The sequence below is a fragment of the Vipera ursinii genome, assembly GCF_947247035.1.
Source record: "Vipera ursinii genome assembly, chromosome: 3".
Classification (NCBI taxonomy): Eukaryota; Metazoa; Chordata; class Lepidosauria; order Squamata; family Viperidae; genus Vipera; species Vipera ursinii.
Window position 1 is genome coordinate 52375879 of NC_139516.1, and position 27503 is coordinate 52403381.

The 27503-nt window shown below is 39.5% G+C and overlaps 1 protein-coding gene across 1 annotated transcript; it reads right to left on the reverse strand.

Moving 5' to 3' along the window:
• Positions 1 to 980: 980 nt before the first annotated feature.
• PSMA5 (proteasome 20S subunit alpha 5) lies at positions 981 to 14706 on the reverse strand. Its single transcript, XM_083361103.1, has 9 exons — positions 14519 to 14706; positions 12777 to 12843; positions 8939 to 9065; positions 8208 to 8275; positions 7082 to 7189; positions 6924 to 6982; positions 4370 to 4472; positions 3551 to 3637; positions 981 to 1251 (listed from the first exon to the last, which is right to left on the reverse strand). Exons 1-9 carry the CDS (start codon positions 14545 to 14547, stop codon positions 1174 to 1176), a joined length of 726 nt encoding a protein of 241 aa, XP_083217229.1. The 5' UTR covers positions 14548 to 14706; the 3' UTR covers positions 981 to 1173.
• Positions 14707 to 27503: the final 12797 nt, after the last annotated feature.

Below are 27503 nucleotides of genomic sequence, written 5' to 3' on the forward strand. Positions count from 1 at the left end.
GCGCCAGGAATGACTTTTGAAGGCCACATGTCTGGGAGTTTGGTTACTATCATGCCATCCAGAAAAGGAAGAAAGTTTAGCCTACTGGTAATATTAGAAAGACACCAGATACCAGCAGTTAGACAACATAAGGGAAGTAATATACAGTAATTATAACTGTATGTACAGTGGTTGAAGCTGTACTGAATTTTGGGAGGTAACCTTTCAGTTTGTAAGAGACTATATTGTCCAAAGGGATCTCCTTTCTCTTTTATAATGATTTATTGCTCTACTCAACTGCTGCTTTAATCCCAATGACTATGTTTCTATTCAGCCTTCCACAACCAGCAATGTGGTCCCTGCAACTAGGATCAAAGTGCATTTTGTACTTAAAAACTGAATAAAATCTGCAGCTAGTTGGAGCTTTAAGATGTTCATTTATCCTATTCAAACAACAGACACAGGTAGTCCTCAGCTTACCACCATAATTTAGCCCAAAAGTTCTGTTGCTAAGTGAGACATTTTGTTGGTTTGCCCCATTTTACAATCTTTGTTGCCACAGCTGTTAAGTGAATCACTGCAATTGTTAAACTAGTAACAGTTATTAAGTGAATCTGGCTCCTCCCCACTGATTTTGCTTGTCAAGTTACAAAAGGTGACAGTGTAACCATCATGAGTCAGTTGCCAAGTGTCTAATTTTAATCACATGGCCATGGGGTGCTGTAATGGTTGTGTGAAAAACAGTCATTATGTCGCTTTTTTAGTGCCATTATAACATTGTAACTGAACTGTTGTAAGTCGAGGACTATCTGTGCTAAATAATAAAAGTACTGAAAATACGTTTGTGCATGGAAGAGCGAGGCAATTATTCCTCTCTCTTGTATGCATCCCTGAGAAAGCCAAATTTGATGTATAAGAAACATTTGAAGATGCACCTACTCTAACACTACTAATTTTAAGCATTCCTCCCACCTCAGAACTTTATTAAAGAATTAGTGACATAAGAATAACAAAATGATTTATTCTAGTTTCCTCTTGTTGAAGATCTTTATGTACAGAAACTGTAAAAAAATCTTTGCGCCTTTAAGAGCAGGCATACGTGCTGCTGAAATAAAGTTACGGGCACTGGAAAAAAACTGAAGTTTCAGTTTGCTGTGGTCAGGGAATGAGGCAGTTGGAAAGCTCCTCCTCTCATCAAATATCTTTGATGACATCTTCAAGTTCTTCTTTTGTGTACATGTGGAACTTCTTCCCAGGTTGCACTGTTGCAAGCTGCAAGGACAGCAAAGGCAAGTTATAAATATTTGTTCACATTAGAAAGTAGCAGCCCTTGACATACAGGAGATTGATTACTGCACATGAAACAGATTATACTATTCCACGGTCTGAATACTTTTGGCTTGTAAATCTTTCCACCCCAATACATTTCTAAAAAAAAAAGTCATTTCTAACATGCTCTAGTTCTTCAAGCTGATCTGTGACAAGTCTGTACCTAAACCAAAATATGCATGTTTCAGATATATGGTCTGTATATGGAATAAGGACAGGACTGTTTTTGTGGAAAGTATTGCAGAATTGAGTGGTGAATAAGAGTGGGAGCTGAGGGGTCTCCTTGGAAATGGTTATTATCAGCAACTGAGATAAGGCCAGCGGAGATCTGAAGGGAAGGCACTGGGAAGCACCAGGCTGGCGAAATAAATTGCACTGGGAGACTCTTCTTTACTGCTGAGACCATCTTGGTATGGAACAGGCATTGACACTATAATACAGCACTGACTAAGAAAAGGCAAAAGAGGGAGGTAAGATGGGAAGGGGTCAGCACAGTGGTGGTGGTTTTTTTTAAAATTTATCTTCTGCAAAAATACCATGCAGCAATGTCAGCATGGTGACTGAGGGAAGGTGAGGAATGGAAGAGAGGGAAAGTACTAGAAGACCAGGGACTGGGGGAGGGGCAGGTTGATAGAAATGCATTGGTAATCTAATGTTTAAAGATCATGGCAAGAAACAAGCCAAAATACAGATAATCAGTGGGGGGGGGGAAGAGAAGGGGTGGTGCAGGAAGGTATAGTACTGAGAAGATTCAGGCGCCAATCAAGAATCCACCAATAAAAATCTCCTATAGTCCAAATATTCCATCTGTTGTGTTATATCAAAAGACACATTTCTGTTTTGGAGAGAAGACCACTATGTTAAGCTTATGTTGTACAGTGTAATCACAGCATTTTAGTTCTAACTCCCTCCGCTTTAGTGATTTCCTGACACCTTTATGCAATTCACTTAATTTTTGTTGGTCTTAAGCAGGGGTCTTCAAACTTGGCCCTTTTGTGACTTGTGGACTTCAACTCCCAGAATTCCTCAGCCAGCGTGCCTGGCTGAGGAATTCTGGGAGTTGAAGTCCACAGGTCATAAAAGGGCCAAGTTTGAAGACCTCTGGTCTTAAGGCTACCCTCAGTGGCTGCATTCAGCATTGCATACATCCAATTTCCTAAAAACCATTGCAATAAAGTTACTTGGCAGCTTTATTGGTTTTTCCAATATATTCTTTGGGAAGGTTCTTTGACCTCCCACTTTAACCTTCAGCCTTGGCATTTCCAACTGATATACTATCCATGTTTGAATAAGATCTGATATGCTTTTTGTTAAAGATCACCTAAAGGCACTAGACTCCACAGCCTTGTTCCATGGCTTCAATATGTTCTAGCTCCTGAGTTCCTTACCCTGGCCATGTTTGGATATCCTCAACCTTAATTCATCAAAAACAATTACATGGCATTTCGGATATCAAAGCAGTACATCTCTCAATTCCAGCTGTTGGGGAACAGAAAGTTTTCTGTTTTTCAGTTAGGTACCTATCCACATTCCTAATTGTCCAGTTAGTAGAACGGGGTCCCCAACCCTAGGTCCGTGGACCTGCACCGGTCCGCGGCATGCTAAAAAACGGGCCACACAAACAAGCGAAGCTCCATATGTGGAATGCAGGCAACACATTAAACCATGCCTTTTCCAGTCTGCAGAAAAACCTCTCTCCACGGAACCGGTCCCTGGTGCCCCAAAGGTTGGGGACCGCTATAACAGAACATTGAATTAGATCACGGGTGTCAAACCTGATTGTGTCACGTGATGTATCGCAATGTTTTTTGCCTTTACGGAGCCAGGGTGGGCATGGCCAGCATGTGATGCATCCAGCCTGCAGGCCACCAGTTTGACACTCCTGAATTAGATAGAACTTGAGTCACCAGTATTAGTTTTTAAGATTTTAAGTACTCTTGTTTATTCACATCACATTAATTTTTGCTACTATAGCAGTACAGTACCTTTCCATTGCCATGCAGATGTTAAGAAGTTAAGTATATGGGTCACTATTTCATTGCAAAGGTATCAACAATCTAATCTCAGGAATATCAACACTGAAGCAGCAGAGCCAAATATGCAACTTTTAGGATCCTAAAATCCTACCCAAAAATAATTGGGACATACATTCCATAGCAAATCTAAGTTACTTCAATACCTGTGATGAAATTCCTTTAACGTGGACATAGTAGGAAAACCTTTAATAAATGGATTAACATACCTCAATGTTAGTTGCATTCAGCTTCTCTTCCATAACTTGTTTTAGAATTATAAGGGACGACTTAATTGCCTCTTTCAATGTCATTGACTGTGAGAGAAATCATGATATTTAAGGCTGATATGATAGGCACCAGGTTGCTGTAGTTATCACACTGATTGGATATTTTTCTTAAATTATACAAATGCTAAAGTAAGTCATTATACAAAATGATATATATAAAACTTACTGGACAGTGCTCTTACTCCATATGCTAGCCTAAACTGAATTTACATAAATCTCAATTCTTTGATGGAAAAGTATTCATAGAAATCTCTCTCAACAATTGGATGCAGTTCACCATTGCAAAAATATTTTTATAATTGAGAACATCAGGTTTCAATCATTCATATCATAACATGTTATATTTATCTAAAGACGATACAAACTCTTGTTTAGGCATGAGATTAAATTACTAATTTGACTTGTTAGTCAAGAAAGCAGATTTAAAATATCTCAAAATTTCTTTTCATGATATTTCTATAAAAGGTTCTACTCCTGTGAACTTCTCAGATCCAAAACCAGTTTAGATACCAGGAGCCTATAAATATGTTGAAAAAATATTCAAAATGCCATAGGTAATGACACTTTTCAAAACTGCTCAAAGTATATTGATGACAAGCATAAAGATAACTCAGGTGATTCTAGAACACTGTATTAAAGTTACAACTCTTTTAAAACCAAACAGGATCTTGTGGATACTGCTACAATAAAAGTCACACTTAGTTTTCTTTCTCTCTCTGCTTACATCAAGGAGCAAGGCCAAATAAAATGGACTTTCACCTTATGATAAATCTCTTGCAGTGAGCTTTGTGCACCTTCTGAAGCTGATCCAATTGCTCTTGCATCACACTGTACAAAAGTCCCAGAAGGATCCATATGAAATCTACATGCATAAATAAAAGATAGGAAAATGCATAAACCATCAAGAGCTATGCAGATCATTGATAAAGTCTGAAGTTTTACTCTATGAGTTGTATTTGACTTGAAACAGATTGTGTAGATACACATCTGCATATCATAATCAAATGGTTACATCCAACAAATTTGGGAAACTAGTAGGGATAGCCACAGTTCTACTACATGGCTTAGAGCAGGGGTGTCAAACTACCGGCCCACGGGTCGAGTGCATCACGAGGAAACCACGCCCACCCCATTGCCGGCAATGGGGAAAAAGCTCCAATACGTTGCGTGACATCGCGAGTTTGACATGTCTGGCTTAGAGGCAGAAAATATAGCATGGTGAATTAGATTCATCTGCCTTGGCTTTCTTTTTAAATGAGAATCTGCCAAGAAGGCATCATATACTCAGCCAGATGAGAAGAAATGCTTCAATACAAAAGAAAAAAAGGACACCTTGGATGCAAATGTTTAGGATGTTTCCTGTTCTTTTACTAGCCACAAAAATATCACCTGTATTAAATTTTCCTTCTCTCTCATTCTAGCTTTCTCCCTCTCTCCCTTTTTCTCTCACACACAATCAAATCATATCAATTTCTATTCACCTGTTGTCTAAAAAACGTAAGACTGAAATTAGATTTGTCCTTTCACAAATTAAAATAACCAAGATTGTCCTGCAGAAATTACTTTTACACTTTCTATAGTCAATTTTCCTCCTTTGGCCAAGCTTATAGTGTGAATAAGCAACTATCACTGCCCTTCCTTTCTTCTAAAAGACTCCTATGAATTTAATCTCACTATTTTTTGCACTTTCCAGATTTCTGAAGCTTTCTTTAGGATTTAAGTTCCTAGAGCTCATGCAATTACTTGTACACCTATAATTCTACAAACCATATTAATGATTTTATCAAAGCTATCTTTTGAAAAACAGGTTGCTGGATTTTATCTAGCAGCTCAATGATTGGTCCACAAGCACTTTAAACTAAATTAATAAATATGATGGCATGGAAGGCAGTAATATAACTGTGTGAACCAAAATCTCTATAGGCATAACTGAGTTCTTATAGAAATACATTGATGGTAGAAAAAAAATCTTTAGGAATGGTTCAGAGTTGAAATAAATTACCTTATTTTCTTGCAGCCATTTAATAAATTTCAGCAACTGATAAAATACTTTACAAACCATAACAGTTCATGTTCTTTAAAATACATCTTTATGGTGTAATAAGTACCATTTCTCATTTGCTTGTTTTAACAAAGAACATTTTGTTATTGAACAGTTGGTGTCAACTATCATTTCCTCTTATCATGAAACTGTGTTCAATTACTGAAGAAAATAATTGAAGATAAGAGATGAAAAAAGACAGCCTAAAGATGAAAGAAATCTGAGTTTATTAAAATGCAATCTAAATGCATTTAGATAGTGTGCTATCAAATGTATTTTGTTTGTATAAAGTAAACTGTGCTGGTTAATGACAAATTATTTAAAAAAAACTACAGACATAAAAGTTTAATGTTATTTTACAATTTTGGATTATTTTTCCTTTTGGAGATGGTTAATAGCTTTCCCTTCCTCATTCTCAAGCCTTTCTTGCACTCTTAGCTGAGCTGCTTCCACTATGAAACTTAGGACAACGTTCTCCTTTAAAATGTGCTTGGAACTTTGAAGTGCTTCTAGTTACAAGGACTCCCTCAAACACCACCTAAGGAATGCCACAGAAGATTACAGATATTAGATTACATTGGAGTCTGCCAGTTCTTCTGAAACAAGAAAGGAAACTTACTCCTTCTCTTTATTTTCACTGAATTTTGCATTATCAGAGGCTTTATACTTATACAGAAGTCATATTCTGTACAAAGTGCCATTCAAACTGCTTTTTGGGCATGTATCTATAGAAGAATCATTGAATTTCTTGTTCTTCAACCTTATTGATAGATACAAGGAGTTTGTGCTCTCATACCAAAATCAAATTTATCATATTTTTACACCGGTGCCCTTGCAAACACTGGAAAATCTTTGGATTATTATTATTAATATAGCTTTCACTATGAAAATGTATACACCTTTGCTTTTTTGGCAGTATCTTTAATAATGGTGACAGATACTAGCACAAGAGAGTTTGGAAGCTCCTATAACAGGGGTCTTCAAACTTGGCCCTTTTATGACTTGTGGACTTCAACTCCCAGAATTCCTCAGCCAGCCAAGGGAGTTGAAGTCCACAAGTCATAAAAGGGCCAAGTTTGAAGACCCCTGTCCTATAAGATTGTAAAAGTCAATTTGCACCACCCAATCCAGTCTTCATCTACTGACATTCTCCTTGATTTCTAAGTTGATTATGTAGAACTCTATGGCACTCTGTCTTCTAACTCAGCAGTGATAAGTAGTCTGGATTTAAACACATAAATAATGAGAGTGAAGAAACAAAACCCAACTTACAATTGAGGTCCTTTTTCATCGACTCCTCCAAAGAGTAACGCCACACCAAATGGCCTCGACTAAAATGAAATCATAGAAGGATCAGGCATTTAATGACCCACTAACTGAAGAATGCAATTGTCAACAATGGGCATTTAACTAATAATTGACATACATACCATTGCACCTGGATCAGCATCTTCTTCTCCAAACTGTAACGCCAGGTTGGACACAGCTTGTGTCACACTTTCCACAGTCATGGTTTCATTGTATGTAAACCAGTGATTCTGAGATGATAAAAAGAGACATCTATGTCTCTTTTCATAAAAGATACGCTTCTTCAGTACATAATCTGCATCCAAACTTAAGCCAAAATTACAACCATAGGAAGAAATGCACAAAAGATTACCTACCATCCAAACCAACTGCAATGTGGTACAATGAACGCATAATAAGGGGCAAGATGTTATGATTCATGGCTAATTTGTTGCTCCCTTTAGAATAGATATGTGCTATGAATAATACTGTCTATATTTTCAATTCAAGCTTAAAAGTTCTTTTAAATGCTTCCAACCACATGGGAAGCATTCTACCATAAGCAGTTTCTTTGCAGACTGTAGCTTATTACATGAAAGGAAGCTAATCTCACAACCACAATCACAGAATCAATATTCCATAGTTGAGTAGCTTAAATATTTTGCCATCTGTGCAGAAACCACTCACAGAAAAATGATTTATGTACTGTTAAGTGTGATTTGAAAGAGCTCCTTGATCCAAGGATGTAACTTGCAAAGATTATGGAAATCATTCACTGAAACACATTTTCAATTTAACCACACATCCATAGCAAGCAGAGTCCTGAAAGTATGAAGTTAAAGATTATTTGGAAAACAGTTTTACCTGTGCTCTAAAAGTACCTATTCCCTAAGTTTTACATATTCTTTTTCTTTATTGGATACAGAATTTTAAAAGAGAAATAAGACTATTAAAATGTTGTCAAACTCAGTTCAGAGAGAGCCATCTTAAAGCCATGATAGTAGAGCATATTCTGACATCACGGGTTCTTCTAATATTTGTGTAATTGTAAATAACTAGTGCCAAAAAATGAGGGATGTACAGTAATGGAATCTTATTTTCACCTTCTCATATTCATCTTGAATTCTACATATTCTTTTCACATGAAATTTAATTTGTTTTCTGCAGTTCTGCTGCCATATTTGTTTTAAATCTGAGTGAATAACAAATTTTCTTAAAAAAAATGTGGAAGAAAAGCAAGATGCACAAAGATCAGTATTTGAGTTTTACCTGTGTCTCAACTCTTGCTTTGTCAATTAATGTCTTTGCATCAGCTATCAAGCCACTCATTGCACAACCTGAAAAAAGGGAGATAGAAATTAAAAAGTACCAGCCTCAGCACTGATTCATGAGACACCAATGATTGACTGATGAACATTCAAATAAACAATGCATTTTTAATCATCCACATGCATATTGATACTCCTAAACATTGTAAAAGTTGAAAGTCAAATTAACTTTCGTTCGACAATACCATTGTTCAAGGCTATATTAAAATAGTTAAAATTAATGTTAAGCACAGAGAAAGGTAGATATAAATGAACTCCAGCTCCAATTCTCATCAGAGGCGTGGATGTGATTATATTAAAAAATGGCCTCAAGTACAGAGGACAAGCTAACATTAGAGGTCAATCAATGAGCTTCCAACAGAGGAGTTGGCTGGGGATCAAGAACGCACACTGCAATTCCCAGCTCTCCAATTTCTATATTTGGAGAGAAACTTTTATTAGAGAGGTCATATAGAAGCAAGTTGCTTCTGATTTCTACATTTGATTCTATATTGTGCTGATTTCAAGCCCAGAAACCCAATCATTACTAGTAAATATTAATTTCACACCAAAGGAAGTCTACATATAAGCTCATATTATAGGAATTAGAAGACCACCAAAGAAAGACGTTTAATCATATCCATATTGCAATTACACTGCAGAATTTTCTTAAAAATTAACTTTCATTCTTACCTATGTGAGAATCAATTTCTACAATTTTCTCAATACTGCTTGGCTCCATAAGTGGGGATGTAATCCTCTTCTCCACAGCCAGGCAAACTCCTTCTGATGTCTGGATTCCAATTGCTGTGGAACCAAGCTAACAAAAATAATAACAAATCATTTTAAACACTTTTTAAAAACTCTGGATTTGCTTTATATAATCCAAGAAATACTCGGTACATACAGTCTATGATAGTCAGATGCAGAATTTCAGAAGAGTATTAAACAAATAGGATGTATGCTAGATGCAACCAAAACCCAGAATGCAAAGAGGAGAGGCAAATTTAGAGCATATTTTCATTTACGCAGGTGTGTCAAGTCTTAACTTGCTGTATTTTGATTCTAGACCTTCACAGAAGTTCTTAAACTGTTTCTATAGGGACGTTTTGTGCAATAATAGATACATCATGGCAAATAATGGCAAAACCCTCTCAAACAACTCCCCCAACATTATGCTTATATAAAATAAGGAGAAAGGGCAGTTTTGGAGAAGAAACGTTTAAATCAATGGTCAATGTTTTGTCCTCAAACTGCAGGTATGCTAATAACTGGACCGTCTTTGATTATCATGGATCAGGGAGAAAAACTTTTTACCATTCACTCACTGTTACTAGTCTCTCATCCTAAGTCAATATGTGACATTGGACAAACTGTACTAACATTACCTATAGATCTGGTGGGTCTATGACAACGTGGCACAGCCAGCTCACCAAGTCACCTCAGCCAAATCACTGCCAAGTTGCCACAGGACTTTACACAGCCAACTTGCCGCAGGGACAATTTGCCACAGCTGGCTGGAGGGAGAGCTGGGTGGGCAGACAGACAGGTGGGAAGAGCAGTGGCTTCCCACTGGAGGGAGAACCGGACACGCAGGCAAGTAAGTGAGCGGGGAAGAGTACAGAGTGGTCTCAGAGGCTAGTACATCCCATTTTCACACACCCTGCTGCCGCTGCTACTATATTGAGCTCTGGCGGTTCAGAAGTTGATCCATTCATCAATGATGATAGAGTTCAGGCTGTTTTTCTGGGTGGGAGGCAGCTGGGCATGTCCTATTTTCACCCACCCCACCACCCTAAGCTCCAGGACCTTGCAGCAGCAACAGCAGATGTGAAAATGGGATGCCCCCCCACCAATCCCTCCCTATTGCCTGCCCCCACCCACTGCTGCCACTTTTCCAGGTCTCTTCAGCTTGGGGCTTGGTGGCGGCAGCAGTGCCGGCAGCAGCAGGGTGTGTAAAAATGGGACACCCCTGGCCGCTGCTGCCACTGTGCACACCTGCTCACTCGCCCAGCCACCCAGCTCTCCCTCCAGCCGTCTGCAGAGAATTGTCCCTGCAGCAAGTTGGCTGTGTGGAGTTGTCTTACAGTGACTTGTTGGTGAGCGGCCACACTGAACTGGTCGCACCAAGTTGTCCCATTCCATGATCTGATAATCAATTCTTTTTTAATACATACAATAAGTCCTGTCAAGCCCTTATATGATTAAGTTCATCCCATGCAAGAAATCCCCAAGATCATTTTGTATAAAATATATCATGCATCTTCTCATAGCAGTGTAATTTGCTTCAGATATTTGCAACTGTTGTTTTTTGATGTTAAACTCAATTATCTTCAGAACAATAAGGACCTGGCTTGGCTCTGAAAAAGGCCCTATAGCACAGATACAAACTATTTTAAAATAAGTGTATTTTTAAATATTAAATAACATGCATTATTCAAATCATTATGACTTTGAAACAACAGATAAGATGCTCATAACACCAACTATGAATAGTCTATAGTCAATCAAGTTTGTCATCAATCTTTCAGAGAGACACGCAGCTCTAACAAGGGGTCTTTGGTCCTTCTTCTTCATTGGTAGCTCTAACGAAAAACTACCTAGCTATCATTGTAGGCACTGATGAGTCAATACTTAGTATACTAAGCTGCATACAAACAGTAGAATATTTGCTTCCCCCTCCCCCTCTTTTTTTACAGATATATAAGGTAAAGGTAAAGGTTCCCCCGCACATGTGTGCTAGTCATTTCCAACTCTAGGGGCCGGTGCTCATCTCCGTTTCAAAGCCGAAGAGCCAGCGCTTGTCCGAGGACGTCTCCGTGGTCATGTGGCTGGCATAACTAGATGCCAAAGGCGCACGGAACGCTGTTACCTTCCCACTGTAGTGGTCGCTATTTTTCTACTTGCATTTTTACGTGCTTTCGAACTGCTAGGTTGGCAAAAGCTGGGACGAGTAACAGACGCTCACTCTGTTATGCAGCACTCAGGATTCGATCTGCCAAACTGCCGACCATCTGATCGACAAGCTCAGTGTCCTAACCCACTGAGCTACTGTGTCCCTTACCTTTACAGATATATAGGGGTCTACAATTCTGACACAGACTAGCCAATTAAAAAAAAAACCCGGTGCACTCCAACCCAAGCTCTCAGGCAATAAAAGTAGACCAGGACATGACAACTTTCCTGCTAATCCGTAGGCATTTTTCAAGTGGTTCTAAGACATCCCCACTCTTAAATCTGCTACATTTGGCCCATCTGGGAAAGTCTAATAGGAATGCTTAAAGATCGTCTACTAATCATTCATGTGCAGCTATGTTCAGAATAAGGAAAGCTGAATTTAATTCTATACAGTGCAAAATGATAGCACTGTCACCATGCCAAAAATAACCCCACAGGTAGTCCATTGTGACTGTAGTCTACACTACAACCATAATCAGGACCAGAATTTCCATTGCTAGGCAAGGCATTTGTTAAGTAAGCTACACCCGATTTTATGATTTTTTGCCAGTTATTAAGCAAATTACACATTAAGCAAATGTGGCTTCCCCCAGTCTCTTGCTTGTCAGAAGGCACATGGAATGGTCACAAATGGTTATCACATGGCCCCAGGATGCTGCAACTGTTCGAAATACATGCCAATTGCCAAGCGCCCACATTTTTTCATGTCATCATGGGGATGGTATGACAGAACAAGAAGCATGCAAAGAAAACTAACACGCAATACGCTGAAAAGACAACATTTCCTCTAACCATAAGAACCCTTGCAGGAATTTTAAAGCCTCCAGTAGTTACTATTATTATCCCATCTGTTAAATGTTTCTTCTGAATTATGAAGCTCAGGTTATGTATAAAGCACTCCCTCTTAATGTTTCTCCTTACAACCATGAGTTAGGCTGCAGTTTGGCCCAAAGTCACACAGTGAACCTCCACGGTTTAGTAACAACATGAACCTATATCACCGTAATCCTAGTCCACACTGTACTCACTATAGCAGATTGGTTCTCAATGCAATAAAACTTGATGTTCCTGTTGCGGCATACTAAATTGCTTACTAAATCAAGCAATATAATCAAATTGGGAAGTGATTTTTCTCTTTGTTTCAGTAACCATACCATGTTTAGATGTAAAGAAGAAATATAAGTAGCTTATTCTTATGAAGCTGAATTTGAAATATTGTGTGTAAAATGTTAAACAACTGATTCCTGAGCATTTTTCAACAGGACCCATCACATTATCCCAGTTATTTTCATTATTCTAACATTTCACAGAGATTCCATTAGATGCAACTGGGTAAGTTAAAGAATATGACATGCAACAATGCCAGTCTCAACCAAGGAAAGTAGGACAATTATTATGACTGCGCAAAAGCTACCTCAGCATTACTTCAAAGGAAGTGCAGAAGAATTGGATAGTATTGCTCAAACTCTATTCTCAAACTGTATTCTCAATCTTCATTCACTGTTCTGAGATTCCCCCATTCCAGTCCATCCAGTTCTATGAAACAGTTTTTGCACAATAGTTTCAAACGTACTTTGATAGCTTCAATGGCATATTCCACTTGGAATAATCTTCCTTCTGGTGAAAAAGTGTTCACACCTCTGCAAAAGAAAGGAAAGAATCAAGAGTCACATTGAGCATTTACTAGAATTTAGAATTTGAATCAGACTTATGCAATAAAGTTTGACTTAAGTAAAGACAGAAAGACAAAGTATTTTTCTAGCTGAACTAGACTTGTTGCAAATAACCCAACAAAGGTGTTTTCAGAAACAGGATAAATTCATGAAAGATACAACAGCTTCCAGACCTGGCAACTACAAGTATGTATTTATCTACAGTAGCAGCTATTCAATCTTCATATCTTAAATAGCTTACATTTTATAGCAAAAACATTCCACCAATATTGAGGAGAGGGGGGGAGAAATCCCATTTTTCCCAAACAGGCAGCATTCTATTTAGCAGTTTAGTAAGTTTTAAACTCCAAACTTCTCAGAAATTTTAAGAAGGTGAAGATATCCCAATTTTAAGAAGCTTGTTAAGTCAACACGTGACTTGAAACAAAACAGTGACAGTAGGGGCTGAGCGTTTGAAGATACTGCAACATGTGAGCAAAAACTAAATGTATGAAATGATTTATTAAAAGTCACCACCAAATTAATTTTTTTCTTCTTGATAAATATCACGATGTATTGTCAAAAGTACTTGGCAAAGTTTATTTGGCTGTCCTGGTTCGCACAGAGTATCATTCTAAAAATATATCTGTGTGTAGTTTTTCCTACTGTGTAGTTTATTCAACAATGAACTATAACAATACTTGATTTCAGTGAGCTGCTCCAATCACTGATGAGCATAACCGAAAGCAAAAGTTTGAGGATCACCATTATGACTAAGGAAATGTACTGGCCTTGAATACACCGTAATTTGACAACACAATTAGGCCCAGTCTGCTGCGAATAAGAATACTTTAATGGATTACCAGCAGCAAAAGTATTCAAGAAGATCGGAACAGTCCGATTTCTGACTAATAAACTTGAGAAATGTCACAATCCCTGCTATTTTCTTTCCTCCGGTAACGAGCAGACACAGTTAAGGCAAATCGAAAAATCTATGAACAAGCACCCCAACGGAAGAATGAGCCAATTGAAATTAAGTATTCAGAACAGGGGTCTTCAAACTTGGCCCTTTTATGACTTGTGGACTTCAACTCCCAGAATTCCTCAGCCAGCTTTGCTGGCTGAGGAATTCTGGGAGTTGAAGTCCACAAGTCATAAAAGGGCCAAGTTTGAAGACCCCTGATTCAGAACCACCGTAATTGGAAACTTTCTCTTTCACCGCCCTAGCGCTTAAACTTTGCACTTCCAACTTAAGTAAAAGCTACTTTTTCCGCCGGCGAAAAGCTTTCGCGGGACAGCCCAAGAAGGGGACGCCTTCTCCAGGGAAACTTCGTCGGAGGAGCGCTTGGGCTCCAAACTCTAGACGGGCAAATGCAAAGACGGGCTTTTTTTTTTTTTTTTCCGCGCAGGCAAACCGCTCTCCGTTCCCAGGCGTATTTAGGCACGAGGTCCGACCGAAGCGCTTCCTTTCCGAAGAAAGAAGCAAAAAAACGCCCAGAACCACCACTAGAGATCCTTCAGCAGAGGCCGGCAAGCTGGCGGAGGGAGGTCGCCTCAACTCCTGCCGAAGCCTTGGGACGAGTCGGTGGGAAAGGAAGGCCGCTGCAGTGACTCAGCCCCGGCCAAACCAGGCCGCGCTTCCGCTTGGCCTGCCCGCGCTTACCTGTCGTACTCCGAGCGAGTGAGGAACATGCTGGCAACAGCAGCAGCACCAGGGAAGAGAGATGCGCGCGCCGGACGCGGAGCTTTCACGTTCGAGCCTCGACTTTAAGCCCGGAGACGGCTGTGGCCCCTGTCAGCAGAGCAGCCGGTTTCATCCGCCGCTCCGCAACGCGCATGCGTCAAACTTCGACGGCGTAAGGCCTCGCGTGCCTACCGGCCAATAGAGCTCCGAAGCGGGAGCTTACAATGCCGTCGTGCCATTGGCCCGGGGGAAAGGTTCGTCCCAAGCCGGGATTGGCTAACGGTTGCCATGGTCGACGTGGGATAGCGATCCCGCCCTTCTAAAGATTGGAGGACAAAACTACTAAGTGACGCGGCGGCGGCGGGGAGGGGGGGATTCGATGAGTTCGCTCTTTTTCTCCGAGAGTCGATCGTAGCGTTTTCCCCTTCCTCGCCTTCTCTTTCTGTGATGACTCGTTATTTTTGGTAAATAAATAAACAATTTAACAGTTAAATGTTTAACGGGGGCAAAAAAGGGCGGCGATCTTTACCTAAAATTGTCGATAAGCGGTAGCGATACTTAAAGCATGAAACGTGGACCAGCTCATTTTGAATATTTAGACACCAGTCCTACACGATGTACTCTCACCCGTATCACAGTTACCCATTCATCCTGTATTGAGGTTCAGTATTCAGGTAAGGAGGGACGTGGTGGCTCAGTGGGTTAGGATGCTGAGCTTGTCGATCAGAAGGTCGGCAGTTTGGCAGGTTGAATCCTGAGTGCTGCCTAAGAGTGAGTGCCTGTTACTTGTCCCAGCTTCTGCCAACCTAGCAGTTCGAAAGCACGTAAAAATGCAAGTAGAAAAATAGGGACCACCACGGTGGGAAGGTAACAGCGTTCCGTGCGCCTTTGGCGTCTAGTCATGCCAGCCACATGACCACGGAGACATCCTTGGACAAGTGCTGGCTCTTCGGCTTTGAAACGGAGATGAGCACCGGCCCCTAGAGTTGGAAATGACTAGCACGCATGTGCGGGGGAACCTTTACCTTTATTCAGGTAAGATCCGCTTATCAGGACGACTCTGAAAATACGCAGCATTTGGGTGGGGGGGAGACCAATATATTCAAAGTATTAATGAACTGTCTCCCCGGACTGCAGCCTATATATTGTGGTTGATGGACAATACTGTGTTTCATCCGTTCCAAACAAAAATGTGGTTTGTGTGGCTGCAATTCATGTTATATGAAGGCACCCTTGTGATTTATTAAATGACAGTTAAACGATGGCTTAAACCAAGCTAATGAGACAAGCAGTACTTGTTGTTCTGATGTGTCAAAGCAATGGACTGAAGAAGGGACCCAGGGTGCTATAAAGCAAAAAAAACCCTATATGTAATCCTTGTTCATGAACACAGTTGGGACTGGCAACTTGGCCATTAAACGAAGCAGTTGCTAAGTAAAACTATGCTCTTTTGATCTTATTTCATCTTTCCTTTGCTTTACAGACCAACGTAACTGCAAACAGTTGCTAAACAAATTTCTAATAAAGATGACCTGTGCAGAAAATACCTCCAAAACAAGTCTCAAAGGTGACATCCTGATGAGAAAAGCAATAGTAAAATAAATGTCACCCCAGAATATTACTGATCAAATTTTGTATGTTTCCATATATTTCAGCTGCATAACCTTGGCCACTTGTGCTTGTCAAAAACCTCCAAACTGACTATGCAGTGGGGAAGCTCTTGTTTCCTATAAGATAAGCCTTTTCTTGAATGTCACTACTTACCTTCCAAAATCCCATGAACAGTCCTCCTATTTCTAAGAAAATCATTAACTCCCTCTTTAAAATATCTCCTGCTTTTTTTAAAAAGAAAGGGAAAGGGAAAGGGGCTGATGTTGAAGTATACAGCAAAGTAGTCCCTGATAATCACTCCTATACTCTACTGTCTAAACAAAGTTCTAATTGAAGGTTTCAGACATTTGTGTAGAGTAATGCAGGGTTTGTTATTTTTAGATTAATAGCCATAAGGTGGGAGAGGTGGAATTATGGAATGTGTTGGGAGGTACTCATGAGCAAGGCAGATGGAGCTGGATGGAGCAAAATTGAAATCATAAATTTTTATAGCAAAGGTATTTTTCTTAAATCTCGCTTAAAAGGTGTTTTTCCCCTTTCCCACATTTATTCAAAAAACCCAAGATGTGTACTTTACCTTAGCTACTAAAAACTGGTGATGGCTGAGAAGCAATGTGGAAGCCAAATAAAAGCTTTGGGCTAAACTTTGTATAACCCTTTCATTGGTGGGCAGAAATGAGCCACCCTGCTTGTTGACCATGGGTGCTCTCTTTTTCTCTTTTGCAGTCCTTGGAGCCCATTTACAGCACTCAAATTTGTTGGAAAAATATCAAAAATCAGCAGGAAGCAGGGAGAAAAAGGTGTTTGCATAAGCTTAATTCATCAGTGAAAGCATAAGTCCCACAAATCTCTCCATATGGCAGGAAATTGACTAAAACCTCCACTCTCTGCCTTCTATAATGGCATTACATCATGGCTTTGCTGACAGCTGTGCTTGGCTGCCAAGAATACTAATACAAAATAGACCTCAGCAGCACAAAACTACTGACCCCTGATGCTAGGTTATTGTGCACAATATTAAGGCCTCATTAATGAGGGCCCTACATTTCACAGTAGTGCATTGCATGGGTCAGAAAATGACATGGTAAAATATTCACTACTGCTTGCTTAAAAAGACAAGCTGAAAATGTCCAAGGCTTAAATTGGAGAGGTGTCACTTGAAATTCTAGACACTTTGATTCAGTTGTCTAGGTAGAGCTTTTTGCAGAATCCATATATCTATATTTCTGTGAATGTGTATTAATTACATTTATAGACTGTTATTCACTCAGAAGCCCAGAGTGCATTTTCCTGTTTTCCCCCTATAACAATTCTATAAGATAGGGTGGCAGAAAGAGAATCATTGGCCCAGGTGGTCTTAAAAGGGATTATTCCAGGGATCTCACCAATACTATACAAATAGGAACTGCACCTGTTTGAGGATTTTTACAGAGAACTATTCCTAGCATTACCTTTTGCAAAGAATGTGAAACTATTGTGCCTTTCCTTCTTTAATGGAGGGGGAGAAGCAGAAGAACTGATGAGAATAACAAGCGGTTCATGAAAAGAAAATAACATGATCAAGTTCTTTTGTTCAATTCTGTGTATGACACAATGTGACTGTAGTGTAAAAAGTCTACGTGGGAGCATCCTCTGTCACTTGAATGAAATTATTTCATCTGCCATCAAGCTACAATTTGGAAATAACTGCTTTGTAGCCTACGGTAATATAGATATTTGCTGAATACCAAAGCTTACATTCAGCATGACTTACTACCAAGGAAGTACATAGCCATAATTATAGACCTCTTTCTTGAACATTTTGGAATTGGGCTGGCCAGAGGATAGTATATTTTCTATTAGTTTCATTTCTACTATTTTGAAATCCAAACAACACCTTCAAGTTCAGGTTCATAATGTTCTTAGATCTTTCTTGTAGTACAAACACGTTTGTGTATTTTGTATGGTCCCTGCAAGTGGCACATTGGAACTATTTGATCAATGTTTTGCGTAGGTCATCTTCCTACAAGGACTATACCAAGACCAATTTGCAAAACTTAAACTATTTTTACGCAGGCATTAATTTCATGGCTCTAGTTCCCTAAATATAGGAGGGAGGAATGCTGAGCCAGCCATAAGTAGAGTAGGGCTAGGGGACTCTGTTCTATCACATAAGGAAATATATTGGAGGTGTAAAGCCCAAGGCTTAAACAGTGATTTAAAAGAAGGCGATTCACAAGTGAGTTTCAAATTACATCACATAGAAGTCTATAATAAAATCTTATGCTGCTGATTGCAGCTACCAAACATTTAATGTCCTGCATTAAGAAAAAGTCAAACACTGCTTTTCAGAAAGTCCCAGAGAAGGAACTGAAGTATGTCCAGTTCTATTATGTCCTTCCTTGTTTTTTCTCTGGATAAAATAAGAATGCCCTGGAAAGTATGTAAAATCTATGCAGTATCATCTTATATAGTAATTGTCCAAGAAATTGTAATGACAAATTTTAGCTTTAAATACCCAGAATGGTTTAGCATAGACAACAGATGCAATCTCAATTACATTTCCTTACTTTTCAAAGTTGCTGTTTCCTCAGGTTACAAATAACCCTCCAAAGAAATATATCAGCAAGGAATAAAAGGTAGGATTTTGGCTTCTGATTTTGCTATTAGCATACTCAACATCCAAGCAAGCATCTTTTAATCATCACTATCTGTTGACCTGCAGAAAAATTGGGCTATAATTCACATGATTTCCATCCAGCATGAAGATCAGCCATTCTAGCTGGCAGATAATGCAAGTTCCAGTCAAATCAGTGATGGAATTCAGCCAGTTTGTACCACTTCGGCAGAACTGGTAGCTAATTTTTTGTTGCCCAGGCCCAGAATGGACTTCCGGAAGCGGCATCCACACAACTAGTTGTTCACATATTTGAATCCCACCACTGAGTCAAATGCAGAAAAGTCACTAGGTAGAGAAGAATGCAAAGAGGCAAGCAATTGTCCCAGTGCCTCAGATGCTTATGTGAACAGGAGTTCTGTAGAATGAGGAAAAATAAATTCATAACTAAGCTTTTTAAAATAAAAAGATCTTTTGTGCAACAGTCTCACATATTTCTTTTTCATTGGAAAAATAAACCTTATGATAATGTACTTGAATATTCAAGTCACAATTTTCTTATTTACCTGTGAATTTGCTGTATTTAAGAATCTACACCAAGAAAGCAAAATTTCAATTTTTCATATTTTTGCATTATTAATGATACTTTACATATGATTTAGAAAATAAAGAATAACAGATGAAGGAAGATCAGAGAGACCCTGAATTACTTTCAAAATCAATTCTATAGATAGTTTTTTTATATTTTTTGTTTAAAACAGCATTTCCAGAATATTTTAATATTGGCAATAAAAAAGAAAACATAATTAGCATAGGATAAGAAGATAAAGAAGAAACAAGTAAATAACTGCTGCTTACCTAGGTTTGTAAATTCTTATTTAACTTCCACAGATTAAAATCAGAACATAACAATCTTTGAGTCACCCTACCCATTATCCTATCATTTTTCAATTACCCGTCAAAAGAGGACACAGCATTCTGACTTTACCAGTATGTCACTATTCTGCTAGAATGTATTTTAATCATGAGAGCAGAGCAGACAAGTGCTGTAATCAAAATACAATCTGAAAGTCATTTGTCTTGTCTCTAATCTCTATAACTGAAATAAACTGGCATAAATACAGCTTGGCCTGTTGTTCTCAATTTCTAGTTATTGTTTAAAAGCATTAACTGCACATAGTATATTTATTATATGGTAGATTAAAAATAGGAGGGACGTGGTGGCTCAGTGGGTTAGGACGCTGAGCTTGTCGATCAGAAGATTGGCAGTTTGGCGGGTCAAATCCCGAGTGCCGTGTAGCAGAGTGAGTGCCTGTTACTCATCCCAGCTTCTGCCAACCTAGCAGTTCGAAAGCACATAAAAATGCAAGTAGAAAAATAGGGACCACTACGTGGGAAGGTAACAGCGTTCCGTGCGCCTTTGGCATCTAGTCATGCCGGCCACATGACCACGGAGACGTCCTCGGACAAAACGCTGGCTCTTCGGCTTTGAAACGGAGATGAGCACCAGCCCCTAGAGTTGTAAACGACTAGCACGCGTGTGCAGGGGAACCTTTACCTTTACCTAGATTAAAAACATAAATAAATGAGATATCTATCTCTGATTAATTTGGCTATTTCCTTTGCTTCGGGTTAAAGAGTAATGAACAAATTTTCCAGTAAAATAATAAGTACTGCAAAATAGATTTAGATTGTAAAAATCTGAATGACAACTAGATATTGGTAGTAGCAAATAGTTGGGGCATCTCTTTGCTACCATCTAGTAGTAAAAACCCCTCTGTCCAGCTGGCTGATGAAAATGATCTCCTCATTCACGGGTATTTGGTAGGAACCACAGTCATGTCATAGACATTGTTATAACAACACACTATGTTTGATGTCATTTGCCCTGCCTTGTTCCCCTCTTATGGACACCCATACTTAATGTTCATCACAACAAATACATCTGGCGTTCCTCTGAAGCTGAAATAATCACAACGCTATTACCAAACAGTATGAGGCAAGAAGACTTCCTTAGGAGGAGGAGTTTCCTTTGGGAAAGTCCTATTTGGGACTCAGTGTAGAGTGCAGGATTGTGAATTTGTGTCTGAAAGGTTCAAAGCTTGGTTTGGGCCTATTTTTTCACTTCACAAAAATGAAAGAAAAGCACTTGGATGCAGGGTGGCTTCGGCCTTTTGGCGATGACAGATTATCCTTCTGGATGAGGGAGAACCTACAGATCCCCAGAAGAAGATAGGAAAGCCTTCATAATTCCTGAAGTAAAGTAAATGTGGGTGTCATGGTTTGTAGGAATGGGCGCAAGGAAAGTCTGGGAATAAAGCAAACAAGGCCTGAGTTTGTGTGTCAGGTAAAAATACTATTCAATTTTTGTAACATTTAGGCTTACCATATTTTCAAGCAGACAAGCCAGGATAAAGATCATGATCAGCAGCCAGGGAGTGTGACTCTTAGTAGTGTTTCAACAGTACTTAGTACTGTTACCTCCCTGTGTGCAGGTAAAGAGGGGGCATATTTGGGTAGACTGCTAAAGAGGGGGACACATGCATTTAAACACCCTCACCCTTTGACTGTGGTAAATTGCACAAAGGGGAAGCAAGTTATGACAGATGGGATGAATCTGTCATGCAGACTGACAAGCTGTACAGTCTTATTTGCCAGGAAGTGGGGGTTTTTAAAGCCTGCAATAGAGCAAAAAACCAGAACAATCCTGGTCAAACCAGGATATGTGGCCAGGAGGAGTGACCCTGGAATAGCTTCAGATTACCATTTCAAGTCTGATTATTACCAGTTAACCATTGGCATAGTTTATTGTACTATGCTGTGTTAAAATTGTTAATGTGCTCATACAATTCTTTAATCTGTTAAAAGAATGATAAAGGATTTGACTATGTAACTACTTTTACCTAACTATAACTCATCAAACAATTCTCCTTTGATAAACATGGTTTGACATTGTGTATCTCACAATCAGCTCCATATTTAATGTAAAGTTATTAATAATTTTTATTAATGTCTGAAATATTAACCTATATCCATCTATTACTAAACAAGGCCCATTGAGTCAGGATAAGTATGTGTAAGGTTAAATCTGCACATGAAAATTCAGGAAAAGGTATAGAGCATGGGTGTCCAACCTTTTGGCTTCTCTGGGCCACATTGAGTGAAGAGGAATTGTCTTGGGGTGCAAATAAAATACATAATGTAGTTAATGTATCTAACTCACATAATGTTAAAAGTTCATGATCTTGTGGGGCTGCATTACTAGTTATCTAGAGCCTGCATGCAGCCTGTGTAGGCCATGGTTGGACACACCTGCTCTAGAGAATTAATATCTACACTGAGACAAATCTGATACATGTGTGGGGAATCACACAACTGCCCCCTGTGTCAGTATGGTGTGCTGTTTATAAGGTATTACAGGATTACTATAAAACCTACTTTGAGAATTATTTTATGTAATTTTTCAAAGCATCTAATTTAAAGAATAAAATAATTTTAGCAGAAACAAAAAGTGTTGGCACATAAGATATATTTTGATGTACATCAGTATGTGATGAGAAACCTGCTTTGTTTGTTAGTAGTAGTTCACATCTTCAAAGTTCCCAGAGAAATGAATAGCAACTTCCTGTTTACACTCTTAGTTAAACCAAGTTACAACAATGACTAAATTCAACCTCATCTTTGCAAATGTTCAAACTGCTTTTTTATTTCTAATATCATTTAACTTAAAAAGATAAAATATCACAACTTTCTGAGATTTTATTAATGAATACTTATTAATTCTTATTAATGAATAAAGCTTGTATGAAATATATTCTAAACAGTAACATGAAATAATCACAGACTGAACACCTTATTTTTTATTAGCACAACTTTGAAAATTGGGATTCTTAAAAATATGGAGGACAATCCATAATTGTTGCTACAAGGAATCTCTGAAAGTGATCAAGATAAACTTGGCAAACAATTTCTGCTTTGAAGCTGCTATTCTTTTAAAGGATGACATGAGCTGGCAATATGGAAGAAATTACATCTTTTGGAAACAGGCCTGGTGAGTATCCTAATAAATGGCAAAACAGACTAGTAATTTTATTTGCCTGTATTTTTTTTAATTGCTGAATTGTGACATATTTGGCAAACTCTACCAACCTCTACAAAGATGAATAATGTTGCTAAAATATGGACTTTTAAAAAGCATTCTAGACACTGTTTTCTTCTTAGGCTAATATTTTGGTCTGACAGTTAAATACATTTTTTCCTTTTAATTCAAAACATTACTGTGACAAAATTTGCAAAGATATGGGAATTCCTTGGAATTTATACTTGCATATCTAGACATTATAATTTAACTTTTGTACTAAAATGCAATTTTATTCTCCCCAAATACTTTGTGAATATCAATTTATTATCAAAAAATAGTTTTTAGATAAAATAAACAAACTATTAATACTTATGGACTTGGCGGAAAAAGATGCTATTCTTAATATTGCATCAGATAAACAGTAGATCAAATGCACATTGGAAACCTATATACTTATCTAATCTACTTTCATTTAAATTATTTTACCTAGAACAGGGGTAGGCAACCTTGGCTCTTTTATGACTCGTGAAGTTCAACTCCCAGAATTCCTGAGCCAGCATGGCTGGCTCAGGAATTCTGGAGGTTGAAGTCCACGAGTCATAAAAGAGCCAAGGTTGCCTATCCCTGACCTAGAAAATTGTATCATATTAATACCATCATTCTATCACCTGGGATAGAAAATAGCAGTACTTCAGAGTCTCTTATCCATCTGTATGGCATTTAAAAGCTAAAGAAAAAAATTCAAGCAAAGGAGATCTATCACAGAAGTACTGATACCTTTCTTGGCTAAGGAACTACATAAGGAATAGACTTGTATGTCCCTAAATCCCCCAATGCTGACTTTTAGAAATGAGGACCATATGTATGGTTTCTGTAACTGCATTCAGCATTGTACGGTGCTGAGTACATAGATAACTAGAGAAAGCATGCAGGTATCCTTCCAGATGTGAAAATGGATAGAACTAATTCCTAGTCATCTTAATATTTTAATCTCATACTATTTATATTGTAATTTAACAGCTGTGATTAATATGTGTGAACATAACATCTGTTATATGGGCCCTACATTCTATTTTGTCTATTGTAATTAGAGCATTTATATTTCACTCCTGGAGTACATTCCCAGAATAGCTGACAATAACTTTTGAGCATCAAAATAAAATACTAGCGTCAGTACTGTAAAATCAATAATTTAAAATAGCATATGAGAAGATAAAAGAGCCAATAAAGTATACTACTAGTCAGTTTTGAGAGATCTGGAAAAATAAAAATAATAGCCAATCACAACTTAGTAGAGCTTAATATTGACTTTAATAGTTTTAATGGCTTTAACAGAAAAAAATATGTATAGCTAAGGATTAATCTGTGGGATTCTTAGTGCTCTCAGAACTTGGTTGTTTGTTTGAAGATGTTTCATTACCCAACTAGATAACATCATCAGTGCAAGCAGTTGGGTAATACATGCAAGCAAACCACCAAGCTCTGAGAGGACCAAGAACTCTACATTAGCTTTGCTCATACACTACATTAAGCACAAAATTAAAGAAAATATGAAGACTGTTTTTTTAATAAAAGGAAATATTTCTTCTAAATTACATGTTTATGAACTTAATTGTACAAATATATCATTGTATATCAGGTCTGAAAAGTGTTAGGAAATGTACAGTTGCAAGAAAAAGTATGTGAACCCTTTGGGATTACGTGGAGTTTTGCATGAATTGGCCATAAAATGCGCTCTAAACGTCATGTAAGTCACAACAATAGAAAAACACAGTCTGCAAAGCAGCCCCAAACCATGATACTCCCTCCGCCATGTTTTACAGTGGGGATGAGGTTTTGATGTTGGTGTGCTGTGTCTTTTTTTCTCCACACATAGTGTTGTGTATTTTTCCCAAACTCAATTTTGGTTTCATCTGTCCACAGTATATTTTGCCAGTAGTGCTGTGGAACATCCAGGCGCTCTTTTGCAAACTTCAAACGTGCTGCAATATTTTTTTTGGACAGCAGTGGCTTCCTCCGTGGTGTCCTCCCATTTACTCCATTCTTGTTTAATGTTTTCCTTATTGTAGATGTGTCAACAAAAATGTTAGCATGTGCCAGAGATTTCTGTAGGTCTTTAGCTGACACTCTAGGATTCTTCTTTACCTCATTAAGCATTATGCACTGTGCTCTTGCAGTCAGTTTTACAGGACGACCACGCCTAGGGAGAGTAGCAACAGTGCTAAACTTTATCCATTTGCAGACAATCTGTCTTACCGTGGACACATGAACATCAAGGCTTTTGGAGATACTTTTGTAACCCTTTCCAGCTTCATGCAAGTCAACAATTCTTGATTGTAGGTCTTCTGAGAGCTCTTTTCTGCAAGGCATGGTTCACAGCAGACAGACCAGTAAACCCAAAACAGGTGTGTGTTTTTAAAGGGCAGGACAGCTGTCAGCAACACATCCAATATCATCACACTGGTTGGAGTCAAGGTTGGCTCACTCCTGGCTCCAATTAGCTCTTGGAGAAGTCATTAGGCTAGGGCACAGGTCGGCAACCTGCGGCTCCGGAGCCGCATGCGGCTCTTTGAGCCGTCTCTTGCGGCTCCCAGCCGCCCGGTGCGCGCGCACCTCTTCCAACGGGCAGTGGTGCGCGCGCACCTCTCCAAATGGAGAGTGGCACCGCCCGTTTGGAGAGGTGCACGCGCACCTCCCCGAATGGGCGGAGGTGCGCGCGCACCTCCCCAAACCTTTGGAGAGGTGCGCGCGTACCTCTGCGCGAATGGGCAGCGGTGCCGCTCTTTCAGGAAGCCCGCCGCGGCCCGTCTGTGAAGCTGCCGAAAGCGGCAGCTTAGCAGAAGGGCCGCGGCAGCTTCCGCAAAGAGCGGCGCCCCTGCCCATTCCGAGAGGTGCGCGCGCACCTCTCCGAACGACCGGAGGTGCGCACGTACCTCCGCGCGAATGGGCAGCGGTGCCGCTCTTTCAGGAAGCCCGCCGCGGCCCGTCTGTGAAGCTGCCGAAAGCGGCAGCTTAGCAGACGGGCCGTGGCAGCTTCCGCAAAGAGCGGCGCCCCTGCCCATTCCGAGAGGTGCGCGCGCACCTCTCCGAACGACCGGAGGTGCGCACGCACCTCTCGGAATGGGCAGGGGCGCCGCTCTTTGCGGAAGCTGCCGCGGCCCGTCTGCTAAGCTGCCGCTTTCGGCAGCTTCACAGACGGGCCGCGGCGGGCTTCCTGAAAGAGCGGCACCGCTGCCCATTCGCGCGGAGGTACGCGCGCACCTCCGGTCGTTCGGAGAGGTGCGCACGCACCTCTCGGAATGGGCAGGGGCGCCGCTCTTTGCGGAAGCTGCCACGGCCCGTCTGCAAAGCTGCCGAAAGCGGCAGCTTTGCAGACGGGCCGTCGCCATCAGGCAACCGGGAACCGGTTCCATCTCATTTTTTAAAAAATGGCAGCCGCGTGCGTCCGCGCATGCGCAAAAAACCTTTTTGCGCATGCGCGTGCATGGACACACGCACGCGGCTCCCTCTTTTTTTAATTTGTGATGGAACCGGTTCCCAGTGGCTCTTTTTCTTTTTTAGGTTGCCGACCCCTGGGCTAGGGGTTCACATACTTTTTCTACCCTGCACTGTGAATGTTTACATGTTATGTTCAATTAAAACATGACATCAGGTAATGTTTGTGTAGTATTATTTTAAGCAGACTGTGTTTTTCTATTGTTGTGACTTACATGACGTTTAGAGCGCATTTTATGGCCAATACACGTAATCCCAAAGGGTTCACATACTTTTTCTTGCAACTGTATCTGGCTTGAAATGTAGCAAGTGGCTTTTAACTGGCATAGGACATTCTTAGCATATAACATGGTTAAATATTACGAACTAAAAATAAGGTTCCAGACATAATGCACATTTCTAGTTTTAATGCTTAGAGCCTGAATGGACAAAGTCCAGTATTTTATGAGCTCTGAATTTATCTTGCTTATTGAGACAGGATTATCCTTTGAATATTAATTTCCTGTGGACCAACTTTAACAAAGGCATTCCTAATGGAAAGCTTCTCCTTGAGGGAAGATTATAATATGGAGTCACTACTGACCTTTAGGAAATTATTTTGTTTTGGGGAACAGTTTTTAAATCTTTGTTAAGTGTTGCATTTCATGATATTATGAAGTTAATTGCCAAAAGATAGTCTGATGCAGTCTTATGCTCAAGAGCTAGCTGAAAAACTATATAGATTGGGTAGAAACACCACTGTCAGGCAAAACATAAGTTATTATTGAACCCACAGAATATCTCTGATATGCCAGAAAAACATTTCACTGTCAGTAAAAAGGTTACAAAGTGAGGGAACTGTGGATAGGATGGGAGTGGGGATAACAAAGGGAAGAAGCATGCTTATCCTGTGTTCTTCTAAAGTACCATCTACGTCAGCTCTGGATCTGGAGCAGGAAAAGTGATATTGCTATTAACTTCAACAGGATTTGGGGGTTAAGAAAGTATAATATCCACATTAATAATACAGTATTGCCTCAACTGAATGAAAAGTAAGTTTATCAATTACCAAGACATCACTACTATTATCTAAACATCAAACGTAATTCCTTTGCAGATATTTGCCTTCATAAATTGTTTTGCATAGTCAGAATCAATCTGTATTGTAATGTTCTGAAAGGGTGCTCAGAGTTTGAGACTGT